This window comes from Triturus cristatus, chromosome 1_2, assembly GCF_964204655.1.
Source record: "Triturus cristatus chromosome 1_2, aTriCri1.1, whole genome shotgun sequence".
Classification (NCBI taxonomy): domain Eukaryota; kingdom Metazoa; phylum Chordata; class Amphibia; order Caudata; family Salamandridae; genus Triturus; species Triturus cristatus.
Window position 1 is genome coordinate 872739763 of NC_140580.1, and position 25128 is coordinate 872764890.

At 48.4% G+C, this 25128-nt stretch overlaps 1 protein-coding gene across 2 annotated transcripts in view; it reads left to right on the plus strand.

Annotated features, from left to right (window-relative positions):
• PANK4 (pantothenate kinase 4 (inactive)) overlaps positions 1 to 22131 on the plus strand; it is a 445012-nt gene extending 422881 nt beyond the window's left edge. For both annotated transcript variants that reach the window (XM_085609230.1, XM_085609233.1), the window contains exon 19: positions 21601 to 22131. In XM_085609230.1, coding sequence (XP_085465356.1) covers positions 21601 to 21814 — 214 coding nt within the window. In that variant the 3' untranslated portion in view covers positions 21815 to 22131. The remainder of the gene's footprint in view (positions 1 to 21600) is intronic.
• Positions 22132 to 25128: the final 2997 nt, after the last annotated feature.

Below are 25128 nucleotides of genomic sequence, written 5' to 3' on the forward strand. Positions count from 1 at the left end.
CTAAACAGTCATGCACACTTAGCATGCTCTCCACTGTATTGTAATACACAGCCTGGGTGGACAACATGCACAGGCTCCCAGTCCCTGTCTGTGCACCGAACCACTGCGCTCAGACCAATCACTGCGCTTCATTGCAGCGTTGTGATTGGCTTTGGGGAGCAGTGAAAATGTAAGTGTATTTATTTGTTTTTTCCAAACAAGGATTGGAAAACACGTAAAGGTACCGGTTTTCCGAGTAATGTAGAACTGTCATCTAAACGCACTGTGCATAAGCCAATTGAGTGGGACAGGCCTCCAATTGGATAAATTTATATTTCACAGAAATTAAGCAATATTCAGGAAATGGCATTGTATTTCTTCTGGGAATCCAGTGTTTGAAACACTGTTCTTAGTGCAATAAAAGCACATGTGTATATGTGGAATTCGTATTGTGCAAAAGTAGCCAAAGCATAATGTGTTTCAAGTCCACATGAAAAAGTAGGTCTATTTTACATACTTCGTGAACAAAACCCTGTACATGCATGGGAAATAGGGCCACATTGTGAATGCATCGCACTGGGCATGCACACTAAGCATTCAGAAGAGCTTTCAGCCAAGTTGAGGAAAACCAAAGGAAAACGGTGGGGGAGGGACACCGGGAGGTCTGGGAGTGATTAAAATAAATGAGACCTCTGACCTCAAACTCCCCGGGCCTGGCCAGGACTAGGAAGGCTAATTACAGCTCCCTCTCTTCCCTACGGAATTTGTTTAAGGGCTGGAGAAGTTATTTAGTTCCCCGGGCCTGCCTAAGAGCAGGGGTTGATAGAATGTTGCTGCTATCCTCCCTCCTTGGCAAAATCTGTGGATCTGTACACCAAGCCCTCCTCAATTACTTCTCCCTGTGGTGCGGGAGATTTGGGGTAGAAGCACAAACCCCCCTTCTCTGCTTACCAAAGGGAGAGAGGAAAAATACCCCTGCATTGTTCAAGTGCACTGTACAGTACAATAAACCCCCTAAACTGTTCGGTAAAATAACTGATGTCCATGTGCGGCTGAATCCCATACTAGCGCATTTAGGATATGTTAAAAACATCCCAACGCATGTATGTAAATATACCGCACTGGTTCTACTCCTGGTGAAATGGCGAGTAGCTGGAGAGATTACCTCCCCCCCCCCCCTCCACCCCCCTCTTTTGCCTTTCCAAAAGGAGCCGGTGGTGTAATGACCCCTTCCCCACTCACCATAGGGTGATGGGTTTACAAAGAATCCCCCCCCCCTTTGCTTTGCCCAAGGTTGCGGGGGAGAGGGGTTAATAACAACCCTCCTTGTCTTACAAACAGGCGAGGAAGAAAATGGCCCCCTCCCCATTTCCTTGCCTAAGGTCAAGGAATATGGTTAAAAAATGAAATGGTGAGCTGGCACCCGCTCGTTTGCCATGTTCCTAATTGAGACACCTGCCTTGCTCAAGTGCAGCTGGACCGTAAACCCAACCCTTCGTGCCGTGACCAAAGTCAAGCCGACAAATGGCCCCTCTCCCACTCACCAAAGGGTGAAGACAGGGTTTGCAGAGAACACTATTCAATGTGCCAAAGGCGGAGGGGTGGTTTAGCAGCAACTGTCCCTTCACCTTGCCCATTGGCGAGATGGTTTATAAACTTCTTGACTTGGTCAAAGGGCAAGGAAAGGTTTACAGAGAATCCCCACCCCCTTGCCAAAAGGCGAGGGGAATACCTCTTTGGCACCACTCGACTTTCTAGAGGGCTTTAACAATAACCCCCCTGCCTTGCCAAAATGTTTGAAGGAATGAGCGCCTACCTCTCTGGGAGGTAACAAAGTCGGTCTTGTCCTTGCACAAGCAAGTTGGGTGAAGGACTTTCCATACCTCTGCACTTGGGAAAAGAAGGGGTAAAGTAATGGCATACCGTTGCTATCTGATAAAGACTACTAGCCGCAGATTCCTTAACGTAGAATTATCCCCTGGCATGAGACTGGACCCAGAAAACTTTCTTTGCCCCAGCATCTCTGCGCGCCGGGAGCTGTACCACGCGATTCCGCCCTGACGTCGTCCGCTGGCATGACTTCAGCGAGGTTGCATAAGCCCCACCCCGGCGCGCTGACATCAGTTTCCTTCTTTTCCGCGTGCAACGCGGATCCGCATCATGTCCCTGTCCTGTTTTTAGGCCTTCTTTTCACGCTTTGCGTTGTGGGACAGTGTGCGAATGCCGTCGGGCTTTAAGGCGTGCTCGTCTTCCGCGCGTCAGATGTCCATGACGGACCCTCATCCTATTTGCATGTGGTGTTTGGGCGAGCACCATGATTCCACAGACTGCGACGCTTGCCAGCATCTGAAGCCTAAGTCCCAGCGGGAGCGCCGGTTGAAGCTCCTCTCAGCCCGGTTGTCCAGATCTGTCTCATCTCCGTGTCCGTCCCCCGCAGAAGGGTCCAAGAATTGCCGCTTCTGATTCCGGCATCGCCCGTCACCGAGGCCTCTAGGGCGTCGCTCGCCCATCGGAAAGTCATATAGCTAGTCTCCGAGGCCTAGTCCCCGCTCTGCGGAGGGCGCGAGTTCTCCGCGGGACATGCGGCCTCATTTGTCACCACCCTACCTGCCGTTTCCCGGCGCCGGGGCGACTAGGGCCCAAATGGAGGCCTATGCTGCGGCTCTGCAGGCTTCCTTGGCCCCTCCTCCTCCTCTTCCTGGGACGTCCGCGGATCCCTTGCCACGTGCAGGGTCTTCCGCGGCATCGCCTGCGGCTCCGGCGCCAACGGGTTCGGCTTCAGTTTCTGGAGGTGTGGTGTCATCTGCGTGCGGCCCTACAGGTTTCCCCTCTTCGGCCCATGGCGCCTCTGCCTCGCCGCAAACCCCCAAGGGGGTCCCTGTGGTGTTGCAGCAGGTTTCTGGGACTCGCGGCTCGGCCCCGAGTCCTCCTCGGTCTTCTGGGCAGGCGGCGGCATTGCCAGAAGCTGAGCTGATGCCGCTCAGGTGCCGATGGCTGTCGACGCCGCTGGTGCTGGCTAGGGGCCGGTGCGCATCCCCGGGTCCCTCTGGTCTCTCCACGCAGGTCGGCTGCTTCATCGGAGGTCGAGTCAGTGCCTTTTCGGCACCATTCTTTCGACGATCCGGACCCACACCAATCTCCTAGGGTGCAAGTGGTGGAAGAGGTCATCTTAGCGACCCTTCCGGCACAGGTCACCTCACGCTGGCGCCTGTGGCGGACTCCACGGCGCCGTGCCGGTGTTGGGTCGTCGACTCGTCTTCAGAGGCCCCCTCCTCTCCGGAGGTTCGTCAACTTTTTGTCTCTTCTTCCCCGGAGACAGGCCGCCGCATCATGGCTTTTTCCCCTGCGTCTTCCAGGGAGGGCTCTTCGCCGTCCCCGCGGCAACAGCCATCCCCAGAGGCACCTCAGGTCCCCCACTAGTCCGTGAATCTTCCACCATTCCGGGCCTGGCCATTTCTTCCTCCAGCTGGATTTGGGGATGGCTGGCTAGTTTACAGCTGTCACCCAAGGAGGAATTGCTTTCCCCCCCACGACTCCCTACGGAGGCGTGTGCGGCCTTTGTCCGGGTCATTTCCACGGCCGCTGGCATTTTGCACATGGGCGACCCTGCCACCCCATTCCCTACGGACCATTTGCTGGAGGTTCTCCATCAGGGCTCTGGTGAACGGGAGCTGCTTCTTCCCTTCGAAGCTTCGCTCCATAATTCTCTTCTGGGGGCCTGGGGGAGTCCTGCCACTGGGGATCCGGTGCCCCAGTCGCTCCTCCACCGTCCTGCTCCGCACAACCCAGTCTGCCTTTCTTTCCACCCTTCTACCCAGGGCCCTTTTCTGCAGACCTTTGGTGTTTACTCCGTCACATGAGGCCCGATGGTTAGATTCATGGGGGCGGAACCTCTTTGCTTCCTCTAGTGCTGCTTTGCGAGCGCTCATCACGCTTTGTGTATTGGCCAGGGCTAGGATTCCTGGAGTCCCTTCTGTCTTCTGCCTCTCCGGAAGGTGTCTACGCTGATCTGTGGTGCCATGTGATGGAAGGCCGGGAGCTGGCCGCGTTTTTTCTTTGTTCGGCCCTGGATGTTTCTTATGCTCTCAGCCGCACAATAGCAAGGTCAGTAGCTCTCCGTCGCCATGCTTGGCAGAAGGATAGCATTTTCCCTGAGTATGTAAGGGAGCGTCTCGTTGACCTGCCCTTTGATGGGGTGCTTTTGTTTAACACCCATGCGGATGCCGCCATTCAGCGGCTCCTTGCAGGGCTCCGTCCTCCTCCTCCCCCCCTTCGTACACTTGCCTTATCGGTCCTCTGCTACTTTATGGGCGGTGTTATCCTGTCCCTTTTTCGAGGGTCTAGTGGTTCAGTTGGACCATCTGTCTATTCTGTGTGGATTGGCGTGCCTTCGGGGTCCTTAGGTTGACCCCTTTGTGCTTTTGGCTGCTGGTACAGCCCCTTCTAATTTTGTGGTTCTTTGGTTATGGTCCACCCATATGTGTCCTAGGGTGGGCTTTCTGTGTGTTTTTGGATTGGCTGATTGACAAGCAGTCTGTGGTTCTATCTGCAGGTCCTTTTTGTTCTGTCCTCTGCTGCGGGATTTTTCCCTAAGAGGTGTTACCATGTTTTAGTGGGACGTATCATACCCTATGTGGGGTACTTGTAGCTATTGCATAGCTCTGTCCTGCGCTGGGAAGGTATGGTTGCCCCCTTTTTTGGGTTCCCTGCCTTTCTTGGCATCGTTGTATACCGCTGGTGCATATCTTGTCCGGGCGCAGTTTGCGTTACTCCGGGTTCTGTCATTCTCGGTGTTCACTACATCACTTGATAGTTTGGCATGCTATCTACGGTGTCGTGTTGTGTCGTTTTCGCCTTCCTGTCCGGCGAATCGGCCTGGTCCTCTGTCTAGGTTTCTCATGGTTTTCCTGTGTTCTGGTTGACCGCTTGGAGCGTCCTCCGTGTCTTCCCCTTTTTGTCTTACGGCTGGTCCCGTTTCTCGTCGTGGGTAGGTGTGTCTATTGAACGATCCTCCTTTGGGGCTTCTTCTGCATTTTCCTGGCTTCTCCCCTGGCCTGCACATGGCTTGTTATGGGTGCGCTGCTCCATGGTGCTGTCCGCTGACGGCTGTGCACGCCTGCTTATGCTGGTCCACCGCCGTGGCCCTTGTGCTACCTTGTGTCCCTGCCTCTTGTTCTGCTGGGGCTTTGCACTTCTGTGCCTTTCTTCTTATGCTTGCGTTCCTTGGCTGTGGGGCCGTTCCTGCCTTGCCTGCTTCTTTGCGGCTGATGCCTATTCAGCTGTCCTCTGTCGCTATGTGTTTTCCGACGGCAGGCTCTACCTCAGTTTCTACCTCTTCTCCATGGAGTTGGGGTCCTTCTTTCCTCCTGGGTGCTCCTCTGCGGCTGTCTGTCCCTACGAGGGTTGTGGCCGTTGTACCTTGAATGGGCTTGGGGGTCTCCTGGTCTTCCCTTCGCCTTGCTGGGGCCCTGTGTTTCTTCCTACTGGGGTGGTTCTCTCGCAGGCCCTCCTCCCCTTTGGGTATGGCTTGGGTATCTATTCTATGTTAAGGAATCTGCGGCTAGTAGTCTTTATCAGATGTACAAGTTACTTACCTTTGGTAACGATGTATCTGGTAGAGACTATTCTAGCCGCAGATTCCTCCCCGTTCTGCGAGGACCTTTAGTTTGGTTTTCTGAACTCTCCTCCCTCCGGGTGGCTTGTCTCCTGTGGGTGTCCACTTCACTTCTGACCGGACAGGATACTTTGTTCTGCTTGATTGTTCCACCCCTTCCCTTATCATACATGGTCGGTTGGTTCATGGGTGCTTCTGCATCCCTCCACCCTGCTTTTTCTCCAGTGTAGGGGCCTACTTTTGCTCTTCTCCGTTTTACTTGCTTGGGGTTTCTGCTCCTTTACAGTCCTGAGTTTTTTTTGCCTGTATCTCTGCCTTTTCGCTCCTTTCAGGGGATACAGTGTCGTCTGGGGGTGAATGGCTGTTATTCCTCTGTTCCGGGCTTGTTGACCCTCCCGGTTATGGATTGTAATTGCAGCCTCTCTCTCTTTCTCCTGCTACGGCGTTTTTCACATGCTTCTGCCTCCAGGGAGGTTGTCGCCTCAGCTTGCGAAGGTGTTCCTCAGAGCGGTGCTCTGCTCCTTCACTGCTATGGATTTCACCGCTATGGCTTTTTGTGCCTTCGTGCTTGGCCCTTTTCCAACTGGTGCTGTTCCTCACCTTTTGTTTCTCTCTTTTCTGTTTCACTGCTTTTTCACACACTGTTCCCACACTCTCCACAGTTTGTTTGTGATGGCTCCGCATTGTGGTGCCGAAAAGTTCTCCGAAATAAATTGATGTTGGCGTGCCGGGATGGGGCTTATGTAACCTCGCTGACGTCACGCCCGCGGATAACGTCTGGGCAGAGTCTCGTGGTACCGCCCCCTGGCGCGCAGAGATGCTGGGGCAAAGAAAGTTTTCCGGGTCCAGTCTCACGCCTGGGGATAATTCTACGTTAAGGAATCTGAAGCTAGAATCGTCTCTACCAGATACATCGTTACCGAAGGTAAGTAACTTGTACTTTAGGTAAGGCGGGTGAAAAGGTTACAAATACCCCCATGCTGGGGCCATGTAGGTGGTAGGCACAAAATACACCCCCACCGTTGAGTAAGTTAGAAGGCATCCGAAGACGACCTCCCCCTCACCCTCAGCAGTGTGGAATAAGGGCTTAAAATTCCTCTACCGTTGGACAAGGCTGGAGGCAGGATAAGATGGAAATGCGAATAAATATCCACATACCCCACCCTTGAGCAAGGTGAACAGACTAAACAATATGTTGTCTTTAAGCAAAATCGTGGGGTCAAAGCTACAATCAGTCCCTTGAATATGTTGGAAGGACAGGACACTCCCATATCTCCTTGGGAGGGGGAAGCGGGTATCATTTGCTATACCAGCTGCGATTTCATCAGTTTCAAAACAAAACTAAAATTCATTGAAAATCCAATATTGCCCCTGGTAGACACTGATATCGCCATGTCCCCCTGACCCTTGATGGGTCCTGGCGCCTTTTGGAACAACTACATATGGCCGTTCATCTCCCTTGACCCCCTCCCCCCCCCCCTCCGTCCCCGGCCTCCCGGTACTCCTCTCTTTAGCGGATTGCTCAATTGTCCTGACTGGAGTTTCCCGGGGGGAGCCTGATCCGCACTGGTTTCCCTCATAACTCGCCTTTTGTTTTTTATTGTGTTTCCTTTTGTTTTTGTGATTGTTGGACTTACGCTTCCTGTTCCTCGAGAACTATCTGGAGCCACTGCGGGGCAGCGCCCTGGGAACTGATTGTAGCCTTGATATGTGTAGATTTCCTTCTGTACCTAGCGGCCGGCCCGGGTGGTTGTAGGCCCGTACTTGTAACCGAATTATTGTTCAATAAAAACTTTTTCGAAAATGGAAAAAAAAAAAGAAAAAAAAAAAAAAAGAAAATCCAATATTGGGAAGAAGCGAAGGTTGGCGTGGCATCAAAAATGGCTGCAGCCCAAAGCCTCAACAGGCATAAATACAGACGTTAAGGTCCTGAAGTGGTTGCCCAAGAGTACTCTGTGGTTCGTAGAGTTTAACAGGGAGGTATTCTGAGCCGAAGTGCATAGCCAGGGGTGCTTCATGTGCCTACACTGCTGATGGACTAATAACACCATGATTATGGGGCTGATGACAATTCACATCAGCATTTGTTCTGGATCTGACTTTCCAGGGTCCTGAACCTCCTCAGGTCTTGGCTTCACTATCTAATTAAAAACATAATTTGAGGTTCAATTGTTATTAGAGATGAGACTCTCGAAGTAGTACAAACCTATAAGCTGCCAGAGAGCCTGACAGCAATTGATTGGAGAATTCTGACAGTGCCACCCTGTTGATGGACATCCTGCCTCTGTGGCCAATTCATAAAGCCCTGCTTATCGGAATTTGTATTCCTTGACCAAGCTGCACACTCCAAACTTGCCTTTAGCCAAATTACACTAAATCGGTTTGTTTTCAGGGGGTTAAATACCTTCCAGCTGTATTCAATCAGGACATTTATAGAGCGCACTACCTACCCGTAGGGTCTCAAGGCGCTTGGGGGGGGGGTCGCTACTGTTCGAACAGCCAGGTCTTGAGCTTCTTCCTGAAGGAGAGGTGGTCTTGGGTCAGGCGCAGGTCGGCCGGGAGGGAGTTCCAGGTCTTGGCGGCCAGGTAGGAGAAGGACCTTCCTCCTGTAGTGGCTCTGCGGATGCGTGGGACGGCGGCGAGGGCGTGGCTGGCAGATCGGAGGTGGCGTTTGGGAGCGTAGAAGTTGATGCGGTTGTTGAGGTAGCTCGGGCCTTGATCGTGGAGAGCTTTGTGTGCGTGGGTAAGGAGGCGGAAGGTGATTCTCTTGTTGACCGGGAGCCAGTGCAGGTCTCTTAGGTGTCCGGAGATGTGGCTGTGTCGTGGGATGTCGAGGATGAGTCTGGCTGAGGCGTTCTGGATGCGCTGGAGTCTCTTCTGGATCTTGGCGGTGGTTCCAGCGTAGAGTGCGTTGCCGTAGTCCAGTCGGCTGGTGACGAGGGCCTGGGTGACGGTCTTCCTGGTCTCTGTGGGGATCCACCAGAAGATCTTCCGAAGCATGCGCAGGATGTTGAAGCACGACGAGGAGACGGCGTTGACTTGCCTGGTCATGGAGAGGGAGGAGTCCAGGATGAAACCCAGGTTGCGAGCGTGGTCCGTCGGTTTGGGTGCGGTGCCCAGGGCGGGGGGCCACCAGGAGTCGTCCCAGGCGGAGGGCGAGGAGCCCAGGATGAGGACCTCCGTCTTATCTGAGTTCAGTTTCAGGCGGCTCACCGTCATCCACTCGGCTACCTCTCTCATCCCTTCGTGCAGGTTGGCTCTGGCGGCGGCGGGGTCGTTGGTCAGGGAGAGGATCAGCTGGGTGTCGTCGGCGTAGGAGATTATGTTGAGGTTGTGTTGGCGTGCGATGGCCGCGAGGGGACTCATGTAGACGTTGAAGAGAGTCGGGCTCAGTGAGGATCCTTGAGGGACGCCGCAGATGACTTCGGTGGCCTCTGACTTGTACGGTGGTAGGCGGACTCTTTGTGTTCTTCCGTTGAGGAAGGAGACGATCCAATCCAGTGCCTTCTCCTGGATTCCGACGTTGCTGAGGCGCTGCACTAGGGTGCGGTGGCAGACCGTGTCGAAAGCCGCGGAGAGGTCTAGGAGGATGAGGGCCGCTGTTTCTCCGTTGTCCATCAGGGCTCGGATGTCGTCAGTGGCGGCGATGAGGGCGGTCTTGGTGCTGTGGTTGGCACGGAATTCAGACTGCGATGGGTCGAGGGATCCATTCGTCTCGAGGAAGGTGGCCAGCTGTTTGTTGACGGTCTTCTCGATGACTTTGGCTGGAAACGGGAGTAGAGAGATGGGGCGGTAGTTCTTGAGTTCGGTGGGGTCTGCTGTAGGTTTCTTAAGTAGAGCGCTGAGTTCGGCGTGCTTCCAGCTCTCGGGGAAGGTGGCGGTGTCGAAGGATGTGTTGATGATGTCTCGCAGGTGGGGTGCGATGACAGCGTCGGCTTTGTTGAAGACGTGGTGAGGGCAGGGGTCGGTCGGAGGTCCGGAGTGGACGGAGTTCATCATGTGGACGGTGTCTTCGGTGTTGACCGGGGTCCAGGCACGGAGGGTGGTGGCGGGAGGCGTTGCTGCAGTCGTGGCGTGCGTCGGTTGAGTGCTGAAGCTGTCGTGTATGTCTGCGATCTTGTTGTGGAAGTAGGAGGCGAGGGAGTTGCAGAGGTCTTGCGATGGGGTGATGTCGTTGTTTCCGGCGTTGGGGTTGGAGAGCTCTTTTACGATGTTGAAGAGTTCCTTGCAGTTGTGAGCGTTGTTGTCCAGTCGGTTCATGAAGGCCGTTTTCTTGGCGATGCGGATCAGTTGGTGGTGTTTCCGGGTGGCGAACTTGAGGGTGGTCCTGTTGTCCGGCGTGGGTTCCTTTCTCCAGGCTTTCTTGAGGGCTCGGCAGTTCTTCTTTGAGCTCTTGAGTTCGTCGGTGAACCAAGGGCCTCTTACTGCCGGGTCTGCTGGGCGGGATCCTCAGAGGGGCGAGTTCGTCTGCGCATTTGCTGATCCACTTCGAGAGGTTGTCGGCGGCCTGGCTGGGGTTCGCTGAGCTGGCCGGAGGGTGCTGGCTCAGGGAAGCGGCGAGCTGGTCGGCTGTGATCTTGTTCCAGCTTCTTCGAGCAACCTGTTGCTGGCGGATCGTCGTTCTTCTGAAGGTGAAGTGGATGCATCTGTGGTCCGTCCAGAGGAGTTCTGTGGCGTGGCTGAAGGCGATGTCTTTGCTGGATGAGAAGATGGCGTCGAGTGTGTGTCCGGCGAGGTGGGTGGGGGTGGACACCAGCTGCTTGAGTCCAAGTTTGGCGAGGTTGTCGAGCAGGGTGCTGGTGTTGCAGTCGTTGTTGTTCTCCAGGTGGAAGTTGAAGTCCCCCAGGAGGATGTAGTCAGCGGAGGGGAGGGCGTGCGGGCTGACTAAGTCGGCGATGTCCTCGCTGAATTGAGTGCGTGGTCCCGGAGGTCGGTAGATCAGGGTGCCTCTGAGGGTGGTCTTCAGGTCGGTGTGGATCTGGAAATGCAGGTGTTCGGCGGAGGGTGGGGTGTTGTCGGTGCTGGTCGTGATGCGGATGGTGTTCTTGTGGATGATGGCGATGCCTCCTCCCACCTGGTTGGCGTTGCCGTCCCTCCGGGTGATCTTGTAGCCTTCTGGGATGGCGATGGCGATGTCGGGCGCTGAGGAGGCGTTCATCCAGGTCTCCGTGATGAAGGCAACGTCAGGGGCTGTGGCGTCTAGGAGGTTCCAGAGTTCGGTGGCGTGTCTGTGGACGGAGCGGGTGTTGAGCAGGATGCACTTGAGGTGGTTGCTGCTGGTGTTCGGTATGGCGGGTGCTGGTGTGGGGCAGGTCCGGATGCAGGTGAACTTGCAGGCGTGACAACTGAAGGGTCCGTAGGTGCGTCTCGGGGTGGCTTGGTGGCAACCTGGGAATCGGCCGGTGTTGAGTGCGATGAGGGTGGCGGCGGTGTACATCAGGCGGGTTGGCCGGGGTCCTCGTGGGCCAGGGGTCCTGGCACTGGGCGCGGTCCAGGCGCGGACGGGCGTAGACGGGCTTGCCTTTGGCGCGCCTTCGGCGCACAATCGGCGCGCCCGCTGCGCGTGACCGCTGCGCGTTCGCACGGTCGCCATATATGGCGAAGTGCGCGGGTGGGCGGAGCAGCTGGGAGGCGGGAGCGGGGAGGGAACAGAAGGAAGAAAGGGGCGGGGTCAGCGGTGGTGGCGGGGAGCGGGGAGGGAAGACAGAGGGCGACAACAGGCGGGAAAAAACGGGCAATACGGCGGAATACAACAAATCTGACAAATACAATTACAATTCCACAATTACAATTACCAAACAGTAAAACAACACCAGGGGCACAGGGAGAGGAGCGCTGAACACGGACCACGCCGCTCGAAGGAGGGGGCGTGGTCACGAGGAGGCAGTCGGGCAGCGAGGCACAATGGAGGGGGAGGCACACGCAGCAGCTGGTGGCCGTGCGGCGCAGGGGTGTCCTAGGACTAGGTCACACTCACCTGCGTCGCACGGTCGCCATATATGGCCAAGTGCGCGGGTGGGCGGAGCAGCTGGGAGGCGGGAGCGGGGAGGGAACAGAAGGAAGAAAGGGGCGGGGTCAGCGGTGGTGGCGGGAAGCTATTCTTTATTTCAGTCAGTCTATTCCTTTGCATCATTAGTGGATCATGATAAATCACTTGCTTAAATAAAAGCTATATTATAAGAACAGAGCACATTTTTTTTTACTATGTGCCCTTTTGCTGCGGAGGTTGCTTTTGGCAGGAAGCCCCAGATGCATGTTAAGCCATGAAAAAGGGTTCTACAAATGACAAAGGCGACAGTCTGTTGTGTAATAGCCTCTTACAACCTCAGTTTCTTGATGCCAGCCGGGAGCCCACATGGCACCTGCATGGCGACGAGTGGGCAGGATATGTGAGCTTTGGCAGCGCGTCCCATAATGCAACAGGGCCCAACATGCTCGTTTCCCCACTGCAGTGACAGCTGGTGCGAAATAAACAAGTGCACAGGAACCAGCTGTAACTGCAGTTAATAATTTCGACGGGGAATGATTTCTTTTTCTCGCCTAACCTTTTCCACTCAAATTCATAATGAACGTTGCACGATTTTAAACCCAAAATCAGACATGCACACTAAACAGTTGCAAGGTAACACAAAGGTGAGACTTTGCTATCTCTATTCGCGCACCTCTCTTTCCAAAACACCTTGGTGACTTGAGATAGCCTCATCACATGCATGGGCTACTAAATCCCATCTATAATGCCACCGTACGATTCTGAGCGCATGCTTGCGTGCGCATAGGGCTCAAAATACAGTTTTGAGGTGGTATTAATTTAATTCCTGTTTCTGCAGTTTCGGAGAAAGATGATTTGTTCGGCTTTATAAAAGTACATCTCATTCCTAATGGCAGTATTTAAGTAGAAAAAAAGTGTGTGTGTGTGTGTGTGTGTGTGTGTATATATATATATATATATATATATATATATATATATATATATATATATATATATATGTATATATGTATGTCATTCAAAAATCGTCCAAAAGCAGAGGCGCGCACAATGTCAGGCGGACTCCCGCTTCAACAAGAGTCCTTTATTTTGCAGAAATCAGCAACACAGTGAATAATACCTTTAAAACTTCCCTACGCGTTTTGGGGCTCCTGCTCCTTGCTCACAGGAAACTTGCATTGCGGCGGATACGGAAGAACATGTGTCCTTTAATTGGCCTTTATAAAGCCCTCAGATGGGCTTCTTATTTCATGGGCTTCTGGGTCATGTAGTTCTCCCATTGCAATATGACCCTGTATGGGTTCCGCCGTCAGCAAACTTTAGGTTAGACTCCCGATGGAGCCTTCAATGTGCGTGGTGGTTTCAATCCATGCCCCTGACATCCTGTATAACGGACCTTGAAATCAAGGCCCAAAGTCCACAAATCCATGTGGTGGCGCTGCCTCCACGACCTGGACAGGCCGGAAAACATCATTCAAAAATCGTCCAAAAGCAGAGGCGCGCACAATGTCAGGCGGACTCCCGCTTCAACAAGAGTCCTTTATTTTGCAGAAACCAGCAACATAGTGAATAATACCTTTAAAACGTCCCTACGCGTTTCGGAGCTCCTGCTCCTTGCTCACGGGAAACTTGCATTGCGGCAGATACGGAAGAACATGTGTCCTTTAATTGGCCTGTATATATGTGTGTGTATATATGTGTGTGGAGATATATATATATATATATATGTGTGTGTGTATATATATGTGTATGTGTGTGTGTGTGTGTGTGTATATATATATATATATTATATATATATATATATATATATATATGTGTGTGTATATACATTTAACTTTAAAACCTGGGTGCCTATTTTATGTAACAAATGATTTCTTTATAGCTGGCGATGCACGTAGCTCCAACAGGGTATTTTATACTCAAAACCCTTTTCAGTTTGGCCGACTGCAGTTGGAGTGCGCCTCTTTGTAACAAATCCCTGTTAATGCCTCTCCTTTCATCATATTAGTAGGGCAGTGAATGTGTTTACACGCTTTGGAGGGTTCATCATCTTGAGGATGTATATACCTGGCCTTAGGCAGCAACAAAAGAGCATTGATGTGGCTGGCACTAAATTGTTGATGGTGGAACCAGGAGGTCCAAATTATTTTGCCTCTTTTCTAAATTATTTCAGCCTGGGAAAATAACTTGTGTCCTAGTGTATCCGTTCTTTAAACAGGAAAAGGTTTGAACACGTCCCAGACAAATACTTAACTGCTTTTTCTAGCAAAGAAAACATTGTTTCCGTTCCAAAACTTGCATCTAAAACCATAGGCACTTGAATCGTTCTGAGCCTCTAATCTTTTGGTGGGCCTTCGAAACCTCACTATTAGGTGCATTAACAGTGGCATCCTTTTAATGCAAGTCAAAGGGCGAATATTTTTGCGATGTATAAAATGCACAAAGCCACAAGCTAAAAGTTATATTGGCATTTGCATTTGATGCATAGTTAACTACAGTCTCTGTTAAACATTGGTTCTCAAGTTGGCAGAAGTATGCACCCTGTCTGAGTAGGACCACAATTCTAGTCCGGGTAAGTCAGATCCACCATATAAATTAACCTGCGCTCACCCTCTGGTACCTTGGCACAGAGCAGTAAGGCAATGTGTAAAGTATTTGGGCAACATTTCAAATAGTAACACAGTGAAAACACCCAAAAAAGACTCTATGCCAGGTCAGAAAAATAGATTATGATTTTATAAATAAAAAGACAAAAATGACATTCAATAAGTAGAAGTAGAGATATGAATTTTTAAGATGAAATGCAAAAATAGTGCTAGAAGCAAATAGCGCTCAAAGAGTCAACTGGTCGCGTTGGACCGGGTCAAAGTCAAGAGTACAGGCCACTTGTGATGGAACGTAGCCCAGGTACAAGACCCACGCAGGGCCCACTTAGCAAAAGCACCTTAATTCTTGTCGCAGCCCAAGATGCTTTGATTATCCCCACACAGTGGGGGGTGTTGTGCCAGATTCCTCTAGGCAACTGCGGCGATGCGTTGGGTCTGTTGTGCAAGGTGCCAGTTCCGAGTGCGGTGGTTCCGAAGGCAATGCACGGGTTAATCCACACTGGAGGAGCGATGTGTCGATGCGATGGTTCCCAAGTGGTGGTTCCAGAAGTGCTGCGGTGGTTTTGAGTGCGATGCAACTGCGACAATGGATAGGTCCTGCTTCCCGTTTGCCGGAGATGCGCCATTCGGCCGGAGGAAGCACCTGGGTTCACTTCCAATGGACCAGGCACAAGAGCAGGTGGTGAGACTTTGATATCCCTGAGTCTCAAGCAACAGGAGGCAAGACAACATTACCTTTGAGATCACTCTGGGTTCAAGGCGGAGTACAGCTCTCCCTCTAGAGGATCCGAAAGCAGCAGGTCAGCACAGCAGAAGGCAGTTCTTCCAGAGCATCAGTCCAGCAGTGACAGTCTTTGTAGCAACACAGCAGTTCTTCTGACGGAGGTTCTTTACAGGTCCAGAAGTGTCTGATTTGGTAGTGTCAGAGATCCAGTACGTGTACCCAGTGTTGCCTTTGAAGTGGGGGTGACTTCAAACAAAGATATTGAAGTTCCCCCTTCCTGCCCTGGCTCCAGGTACACTACGGGGGGATATCTCTCCTTTGTGTGGGGACAGGACACAGCCCTTTCAGTTGTCAGTGCCTCCCTCCAATCCTGCTCAGGATGACCCATTTTATGCAGATGACCACTTATTCACACCTATCCTTCCTTTGTGTGTGACTGTCTAGCGGGAATGCAGGAAGCCAGCTGTTACCCACCCCAGACATGTATTGCATGGACAGGCAGATGGTACCATATGGCAAACATTTTGAGGTGGCCTGCAGTAAAGGCCATTTCCAACAGTCTCCATCATAGGATCTTTGTAAATAATCATACACACATAACATCGCTCCTCATATGTGAGATCCTAAAACCTAGGCACAAGTCTAATAAAAAAAAAAGTGGGGGATTAACCAAGTTAGGCAGTATGCAAGTGACATCATGGCATATTGCATCACAGGAAGTGACATCACAACCCATGACCTCACTGGAAGTGGCATCATAAGAAGTGACCTCACATCTTAACACTTCAGACGTATGTTTAGCAGTTCTACCGCGAATACATTTGAGAGCATTCCGAGAAATTTAGAAGTGAGATTTTGTGTTGGAGTTGTGCCAAACAAGTGACACCACCAACCCTCAATACAAAATCTGGTCCTCAACTAATTCCTTTTTTTTTTTTTTTTTTTTAACTCGATCACAAATAAATTGGCAGCAAGGAGAAATGTGGCAGTAAATCTGTTTTGCTTAAACCATCGGAAAGTCTGCATTTTTAAATACCTTATGAGGTGATGGCACCTGCTGCAGATATTTTTGTGTACCCAGTAAATCTCAGGGAAGAACATTGTTGCTCTGAATGAAAGCCGACAACGTGCAGGCGCTGTTGAAAGTGTCCCGGTGTCTGAATCCTACACCGTGACGAATTCAGCATACTTTAGTGGGGCCCACCTTCTTGGCAGGGTGGATGTTGTCTGTCTTGTGAAAATAGTGGGTGGAAGCGGTCTATTCCCGTGTACGCCCAGCATGCCCTGCCTGAAACATCATCCAAGTACGAAGCATCTATATGTATAATCAAACATGTCTCTATAAATGTAACTTTTACTACCCCCTCGCCCGTGCTATGTATGTGTATAAATACATCCGTGAAAAAGTTGTAAAATCACAAATACTTGGAACAACATTTCTGTCCAAACTGCATTTGTCACCCCCCGCCCCCACAAAACACACACTTTGAAAGTGAAAAAGAGAAAGAAAACGTTGACACATTGTGTCCCATACCAGCCTTCCCCGTCAAGTTTTTTGCCACCAGAAGTTATTTTTGAAGCATCTTCTGCTTCCGACTAAGTGGTTTATTTTCAGCTTCCTTTTGGAATAATTTCATTAAGAGCCTAGGTCAGTGGATGATGAAGTTATTTTTGTAGTGGTCCTTGGCTTTTTTAGCTTTTGTCTGTTTGAAAAGGATGAGTTGCCTGTGAGGCTAGGCACAGTACGGTAGAGACCTCCATGTGCATTGGAACACATGCTTCAACAATGACATCTTCCGTTGAAAAAATAGATGAAGGGCAGCCTACTATGTCCAAGGCATGTACTCGGGGGAGGGCAGAAATTAACTGAGGGACAAGATGATACTGTGCTTTAATTTGGTGTTGTAAAGCTATCTGGCTGCTTAAAGAGACATCATTCTTTTTTTCTTGTATTTTGTACTATAGGCCTCGGCGTCCTTAGATTTTTTTCATTTTCAAATGTAGTCCGTCTTGCCTAGAACTTTGGTGTTATAGTTCGTCATATACACACAACATTGAATCCATCCGAAAACATCATCATCGTAGGGCAAAAACATATGCAGCTATTTAGGCTTCATTTGCAATTCACACCCAGTTTTAACTCCTTATGAAACCAGTTTGCACAGCTAATGAGTGACAGCATTTCGAAGCAATGAAAAGAAGATCTGTTAATCGTTGTTCTGATTGTATGGCTCTTAATCTCCCAAATTGGGGAACATGTAGAGGACTGCAAACAATCGAGTTGTCTTTAGTGGATTCCTAGAGTCATAGACTCCTCCAACGCATGAAACCCATGTTTGGATGAGAAACTCCGAACACTACAAAAACTCACCAACTCTTAAAAAAAAAAAAAAATGTAACTTAGAAAAAACTCTGGACTGGTTTTATAACCCTCAGACTGAAAAAAGAAAAACCTTTTTGGTAGATTGTGTTGCATCTAGCTATGTTTTATGTAATTGTTCAGTCTTTCTAAATTCGGGCTCTCAGGCAGCACGCCCTAGAAGACCAACCGATCACCAAGGACGTGTTTTACCCATTGGCGATGGCTCACATCCTCAAGCCATTACGATTTGTTTGGAAGATATGAAGAATGTTTATATCTCTCTCTCTCATGATATATTGACAGTGCCATTTGTGATATCGGTCTGTTTAAATAATGCATATTCATTTGAGGAATATTGCCATTTGTGTCAACTGATTAATTTTCTTTTTTTTCTACTAACAGATGAAAAATTCAGCCAGCGAGGTCTCAATTCTATGCTGTCCAGTATTAATTAGGAACTGATTGAACACAATTTGCTAGGAACATAAAGTAGACTGGATAGCTATAAATTGCATGCCATTCATTAAGACTATTTTTAAAAGTCATTTTACTACCTCTTCCCACTCTTAACTGTCCCAAATTGGAAGTTCCAGACATCACATTACACTAGAAGAAGCTACGTATTTACATACTTCTAACAACATCATCATTTATTAGTGTATCAGGCTCCTTAATCACAATGTTTGAAGCAAATGCTTATATGGCAAGAGCTGAATTGGCTATTTTGCGTGTTATTGCGTATGCAAAAAAAAAAAAATATATAAGCTATGCATGCCAGCAGGCACTTCCAAAGGCACACTCCAAAGAGTCTTCAGCTTAGAAAATCAGAGGTCGATTTTTAATAAAAGTACATCTTCAAAGGTTTGACTCTCAAAATGGTGGCAATCTTAAACCCTGTTGCCGTGATTTTCAATGTCTCTCTTAATTTATCATAGCAGTAGTCTGTGTTTGTTTACATAAAATGCAGAGCGGTACTCTTAATGCAGAACAACAGCTGAAGAAATTGATATACAATTTATATCAATTAGAACGCGGCTTTATTTGAACATAGCGTTTTATCTGCATCTCTAAGTTGTGCAACAAAAACATAGCATCTCTACAAGATCTAAAAGGAGAAATGTCACAGTTTAGCTAAGTGACATGGACAAACAATGTGCTTGATTTCTTCCGAGAACTACTGATTCTAAAATGAGCAATTTGCTCAAATACGCCCTAGTAACCAAACTCTTTTCTTAATCTTTGATAAAAGTATCAAGGCAAGCTTTAAAAGTACCCGCCTTCTTTGCTGATGGCGACATGTACTTTGACAGTCCTCGCCTGACAACAGGAGCTTAAGCAATCCTTTGCATTTAGCGTTTGGGAAAGGCTTTCAGGATTATGGAACAACTACTTAAATCTCAAACTAGTAAATCTTTTCTCAGTTTATTTCATTTGGGATACTTTCGAATGTTCCCTAGATTGGAGAGACCTATTAATTTGACTGCTACGTGTGGATAACGTGCCTGCAACATTATTCAGTGGTACAGAAGACTCGAGTTTCAGAATGTCTTTACTGGATGGGTCGTCAGCTTGCACTGAAAACACCATAGCATTTGCAGCAGGGAGTCACTCAGGAACCTTTTATGAAATACATTTCAGGTCAAAGGTCTCACCTTCTTCACAGCTTTATTGTTGTGTCACAAGGAACACACCTGAGGGAACGTGTTATTGGTGTTTGCAGTTACAGGAAACATTAGCTGGGTTGCAGATGCTGCCACCGTACTGTCTTGCATTGTCTGTTGTGGAAGGTAGAAGTGAATGAGCCTGTGCCAGTGGTACCTGAAAGACAATTGAGTTTGGGTGGTTGCTGGTTAAACTCACTTGCTATCTTACATTTGGAGTTCTTCAAGCAGTGAGAGTGTTTCCTGCACTGACGATGGTTGTAGGACAGGAGTTCATACAACAGCTTGTTTGTGTGTAAATATGGAGGTAGATTATGAAATGTTTTGAGTATAGTGTGGGAGTTTGTTGTGAATTAATGATATATTGTGTAGTATGTGGTGTCAGACGTATGGGATACTGTCAAGTTTGTGTTGAGTTGGAGTGTGTGAAATTTGTGTAATTTCCTTTTGCCATTATGTTCAATTAAAAAAAATATATACAAAATGCAAATTTGACGTTTAGCGCTATATTTAAGAGAAAAATGTACTCTTGCTTCCATTTTGGGCATAAGGGTGTATTTTGCTGAAAAACAAAGGTTTTAAAGCTCTCAAAAAACTCAAGTTGTGCAAACAGCCACCCGCAGCCTATCTGTTAGTGTTGTTCCCGTGATAGGATTTTTACTCGAATGGACTTGAAATTCCAGGACATGGTATAATGTCGTCATTTTGGGAATTTCCTGTAATGTAATGATGTAAATTTTGTGAGATTACACCAGTGTATTGGACATTTCAATCTGTTTAGTGTTGAGTGCTTGGTGAGTTGTCTTTTCGCTTAATTTATGAAAGTCCACACACCAGGGTTTCTCCCTGCTCAGAAATGATTGTTTGCAGACGTATTGATTAGGTTAGGAGTGCTCTGACAACATCTAAAAGAGTCAGATGGAGAGGGATTGAGGAAGAATGACTTCTCTTTTTGCTCCTGGTGTGTTCACGTGAAACTTGATAAGCCGAATAATGTACATAGTTGAATAAGAATCATTTGTGCTTTCACCACATAGACATGTAGCTAGTTATAGGACTTTGGGTGGGACAGACTTTATTTTCATGTGCCTAAAGGAGACTTTTAAATAACTAAAACTATAAGCCAGGTGCTGTAAATTGTCCGGTCTGTCAAGCCTGCTCTCTGAAAATTAATGTAATGATGGAGCTATCTAGAATCTGATCTCCCATACTGGAAGGTTCAGCTACAGACTTTGTTCACATTTTTTTCTGGCTTTAGTAAGAAATTATATAGGCCATTCTTGTTGAAAGTGAAGTTGCATATCCAGATAGGATTGCTGCATTGGACAATCCCTCATTCTTCCTACAATCTGTCTCAACTATAATGTCCATCATCCTTCTTTCTTTTTAAGATGCCTGGCTATGTTGCGGAAAAAACACTTCACAATTTAGAAGTAAAAAAATATGGGATGCCTAGGGAAGATTACAGCAGGAAAAACCCATCACCTATTGCATAGTTTCTGGCCTCTCCAAATACTTGCTGACCTATCGGTCCCCCTTTTATAAGACGTGCATCCCCTTTTCATCATAACTTAGGAAGCTTTGCCGAGGCATATGTGCAGTGAAAGCCACTTCTGGTACCACACATGCATTCAGAGAGTGTGTACTCTTCACACTGTCCAAGACTGATGACCGTCCCACACTGTTGAGGTCAAGCTATTCTGGCTAATGTGGCTGAAGTCCCTCATTTGTGTTTGCTTTGACATTTTGTTTAACAAGTTATAAAGTCACATTTTATACCACTTTTTTGTCAGAATTGTACAACACATCTTTTCTTAAATGCTTGCTTTCTGAAAAAATGTCAGACTCCTACTCTACTTCAAACTGCTTGGTTATACTAATTCAGATTACACTTTCATTCGCCAAACAATGCACATTCAGTATTATCCATTAAATTAGCTGGTTGGACTTTATTTCAGTATTCAACTTCAGTGGTTTATTTGTATGAAATTTTCATCTGGATTTAACTTTTTTAAAACATCTGTAGCAATCTGCATTTGAGTACTGTTTAACCCCAAACTGAGTCTCACTCCTTTCTGATGAAAATTGTTAATTGGAATGCAATGTAAGCATATCATTGATATTAAAACCGGTGTGTAAGTCTGTATGTCGAGTGGACATACATGGCTATCCTTGACAAGAGGCATTCAAGTGATCTACTCGTATCGTTCCAGTACCTTTATGTGCAATAAACAAAATATTGTCCTTATTTTAGGGATAATTGCTTTGTATCCCATATGTAGACGGAAATACATGGTAACCAGCAAAATCTGTTTTTTCTTTGTATAGATAGTGAGTATGCAAACAAAGTTTCCTGCAGCAAACTACTCACATATTTTACAGGATGGTGTATCTGAGGCTTTCATTGTGCTTTTTTTGTGCTGACCGCATGCATGGGAAGAAATCTTTTTTTCACTGCCCATGCCTTTCTGTGTGAATGACTATGCATTTTGGAACAAACGTTTGAAGTGTTATTGTGACCAGTTTTGTATTGAATGGTTCAGGTGCCTTTATACTGCATAGAAATTCTTCACAGATGCGTCAAAAGTATGGCTGGATTAAACACTGTTGTATTGCAAGATGGTGTCTCGCGGATACTCCTAAATGTTGATGCTTTCTTCTATTGCAGCCGGTTGGACAAAGGCCTATCGATGCTGGTGAGGGAGCGAAAGACTGATTTAGTCATCATCGAGGGGATGGGTCGTGCAATCCACACCAACTATTACGCAGTCCTCGAATGTGAGAGCCTCAAATTTGCTGTCATCAAAAACTCATGGCTCGCTGATCGTCTAGGAGGCAAGCTCTTCAGCGTTGTTTTTAAGTATGAGGTGCCACCAAAGTGAAAGAAGAGCACAGCCACCAGGAACGGACTTGCACTAGCATTCACTGCTTCAGTTGTAAAGAATGTATTTTTAATAAACACAGGGAGGAAAGCGTTCTAATGCAAATCTATTTATAATGTGCTTTTGTGGAAAAGAAGAGCAATATGCAATTCACTATATGTAAATTTATACATTATGTACGTACGCCATCACATTGTTTATTTTGGTAAGTATCTTAATGCTACAGTATTTGTGATGAAAATGAATGTTCCTCCATTTTTTGTTAAACAATGAGTTTAAATTTATTGCAGTATCAATTAAATAAATGTATTTTTAAAGATCTGTGTTTAATGTCTTAGCAACATATTGGTTTGGATTTGAATTTGACTGAGTGATGAAGGGATGTTATCCACAAAAGATCACACAATCTCCTTCCAGCAACAGAGGTTATCATGTTCAAATTTTCTTTAGTTGGTTTGCAATTTTTTGCAGTTAGTGCAATGTTGATTCCCGTCTTTCAAAAGAATAATTAGTTTTGTAGTTTTGATATAATCTTTAAACTCAGTTAGCTCCTTGCCTTGAAACCTTCATGCATGCTGGATGAAGTGTTTGAGGATCAGTCTTGTCCATGCTGATGTATCCTTCAGGATTGCTGTAGTTCAGTTTACACATTTTTATCAATTGGCCTAAAGAAGTCCAGTCTGTCAGAATGTGGTACATATTTCCTGGTAAATGTGGGATATTGACTTATCATAATATGGGACATTTGTTTTTAGCCACAATGATAATTTCATTATTTATCTATCCATGGGATTAAAACCTACAATCTCCATGAAAAAATATTCTGCTGGCAATGCCATTGCTTTGTTTTTGCATTGGCTTCACTTTTAAGTAAGCTGTTAAATTGCTATGTCATAACATAACACTGCAATGACCTGGTCATGACTGAAAGGTACACAAAGTGCCATTAAAAAAAAAAAAGCACAATTCCAGAAGCTATTGTATTTCTGATGGATACTTCTAACCAACGATTCCTCACTCTATGAATATTCAACAGGTCTCCTTTTGGATCTGGAAACTTTAAAGCTGTTCTCTTGTGTGCCTGTAGGGGGCGTCATGCATCTCTGTGCCAAATTAGTTCAGCTACGGAAGTGACGAGCACAGCCATAAATTAATGCCACCCATGCACGGTGGGATAAATTCTTTCTTTCCATGCCTCCAGCTGCAGATTGGGAGCTTTGCCTTAGTCTTTTGCCAGAGTTTTTTTTTCTCCAAAATTATCCACTGTGCAAGGGAAAATGTCACCCCCTAAATCAATAGGGTTTAAACCATGTAGGAACTGATGATAGCAGATGTGCCTGGTGCCAGACCATGACTCCAAAGTCTGGGACAACTGCACCCAGATGAACCTGAAAGCCACATGGTACTGTGAGACCAAACTTTACATTGCCATACGCAAGAAAACTTCACACTGCGACGCTCAAAGTCAAAACTGATGTCTTGTTCTTGCTCCCAAAGTCGCACCTATGGCAGATCATCTTAGCAGTGGAAGACTTCCGATAAGTACAAGAAAAAGCACCAAAAAGTTGAAGCAGGTACTAGGCCCTTCCTCCTGCTCTCGAACTCCAAAGAGGGCACAAGGATGTCAGTGTCTCTCCTGGTCTCGCTCCTGATCTCAATTGAAGCGGATTCGAAGCTTGGTTACTGTATATCCTAAATTCCCAGGTTTGTTGCTGATGTTGCACCAACTATAGGCCTTGAGAGAGGCCATGTTACGTAGTGTTATATCTGAAAGAAACACGTTAGTTATAGATTCCTTACCTTAAAATTACCCCCCGGCGTCAGACTGGATCCGGAAAGTTTTTTCATCAGCAGTACCTCTGCGCGTCAGAAGGTGGCGTCGGTCAGCTTCGCGTCTGTCATCACGGTCGCCGGAATGACGTAGCGGCAGCTACTTAGATGCCGCCCTTGCGCGCTGATGTTAGTTCTTTCTTTTTCTGCGCCAGCCAGCGCAGTTTCAGGAAGAGCGGTACCTCCGTCATCTTTTGACTATGTTTTTCTCGAATTTTGGCGACGTCTTGTTTCGAGTCTCCGACTCCGAACAGGTGTCTGAGGTATGCCCACTTTTAAGGCCTGCGGTTCCTATAACCGATTGATGTCTGTGACGGATCCGCACTGCATGTGCCTATTTTGCCTGGAGCGCGACCATGACCCCAACTCGTGCTCCGACTGTCAGCTGTTGACACCGAATGCTTTGTGGGAGCCGTCCCAAAAGCTGCTTAAACGCCGACAGTCGGTTCCGCGCCATTCGAGGTCCCGGTCGAGAGGGAGGTCGAGGGACCAGTCACGGAGCCACCACCATTCCGGTTCGAAATCTTCAAAGTCTTCGCACTCTGGGTCGGGTAAGTCGAAACATAAGAAGTTGAAGAATCATCGTTGCTCTTCGACTTCTCCTCGTCAGTCGGCCGGCCGATCCGACGAGGCACGCTGGTGGTCCCCGAAGGGTCTACTTGGAGTTCCCCCCCCTTTCCAGGACCCAGAACGACCCCCGCTCAGCTTCGTACGTTCTATGAAGCGATGCATGCCATCTTTGGGTAGACCGACCCTGCAGGCGTGCATTCGGGCCCTGCGTTCTCGGTTGGGTGGGCCTAGGTCTTCGCTGCCGGTGGCTCCGGCCCCGGTGCCCCTTGGATCCAGGCCTGGATCCGGATCGGCGCCGGTTGACCTCATTACGCCTCCACCAGCGCCGCATCCTCAGGCACCTATTCCGCTACCGACGCCGGACATGCCCCCGGCCGGCGTAAACCCCGGCCTTCATTCCGCCGTGCACAAGGAGCCGGACCGGGGTCGACCGACACAGGATCCAGCGCCGGATGGGGTTTTCATGCCCCTGTTCTCGCCTGGGGTTCCTTTCCAACAACAGTGGCACCCAGATGATGATGATGAGGACTGGGAGGGGTCAGGTGACCCTTTAACTGACCAGCTAGATACTGAGCGGACTGGAGACAGGAACTGGGGGATGCCAGTGGTCTTGACCCTTCACCCGACCTTGGCATGTTGTCTCCTCCTACCGTGGCTATGGAGAAGGGAGCTTTATACATTGTGGTGTTACGTAGGGCGGCCAAGGCTCTCGACCTCGAGCTTCCTGCGGTGGAGGTCAGGACTAACCTCCTGACTGAGATGCTTTAACCGGCGGCGAGCTCTTCGGAGCCCGTGATGCCGTTTATTGAGGCCCTCACTTTCATCCTTTAGGGCTCGTGGTCCAGGCCCAACACGGGGGCTCCCGTGGACAGGATGATTGCCCAATGCTACAGCCTGACTCCTGGCGACCCTGC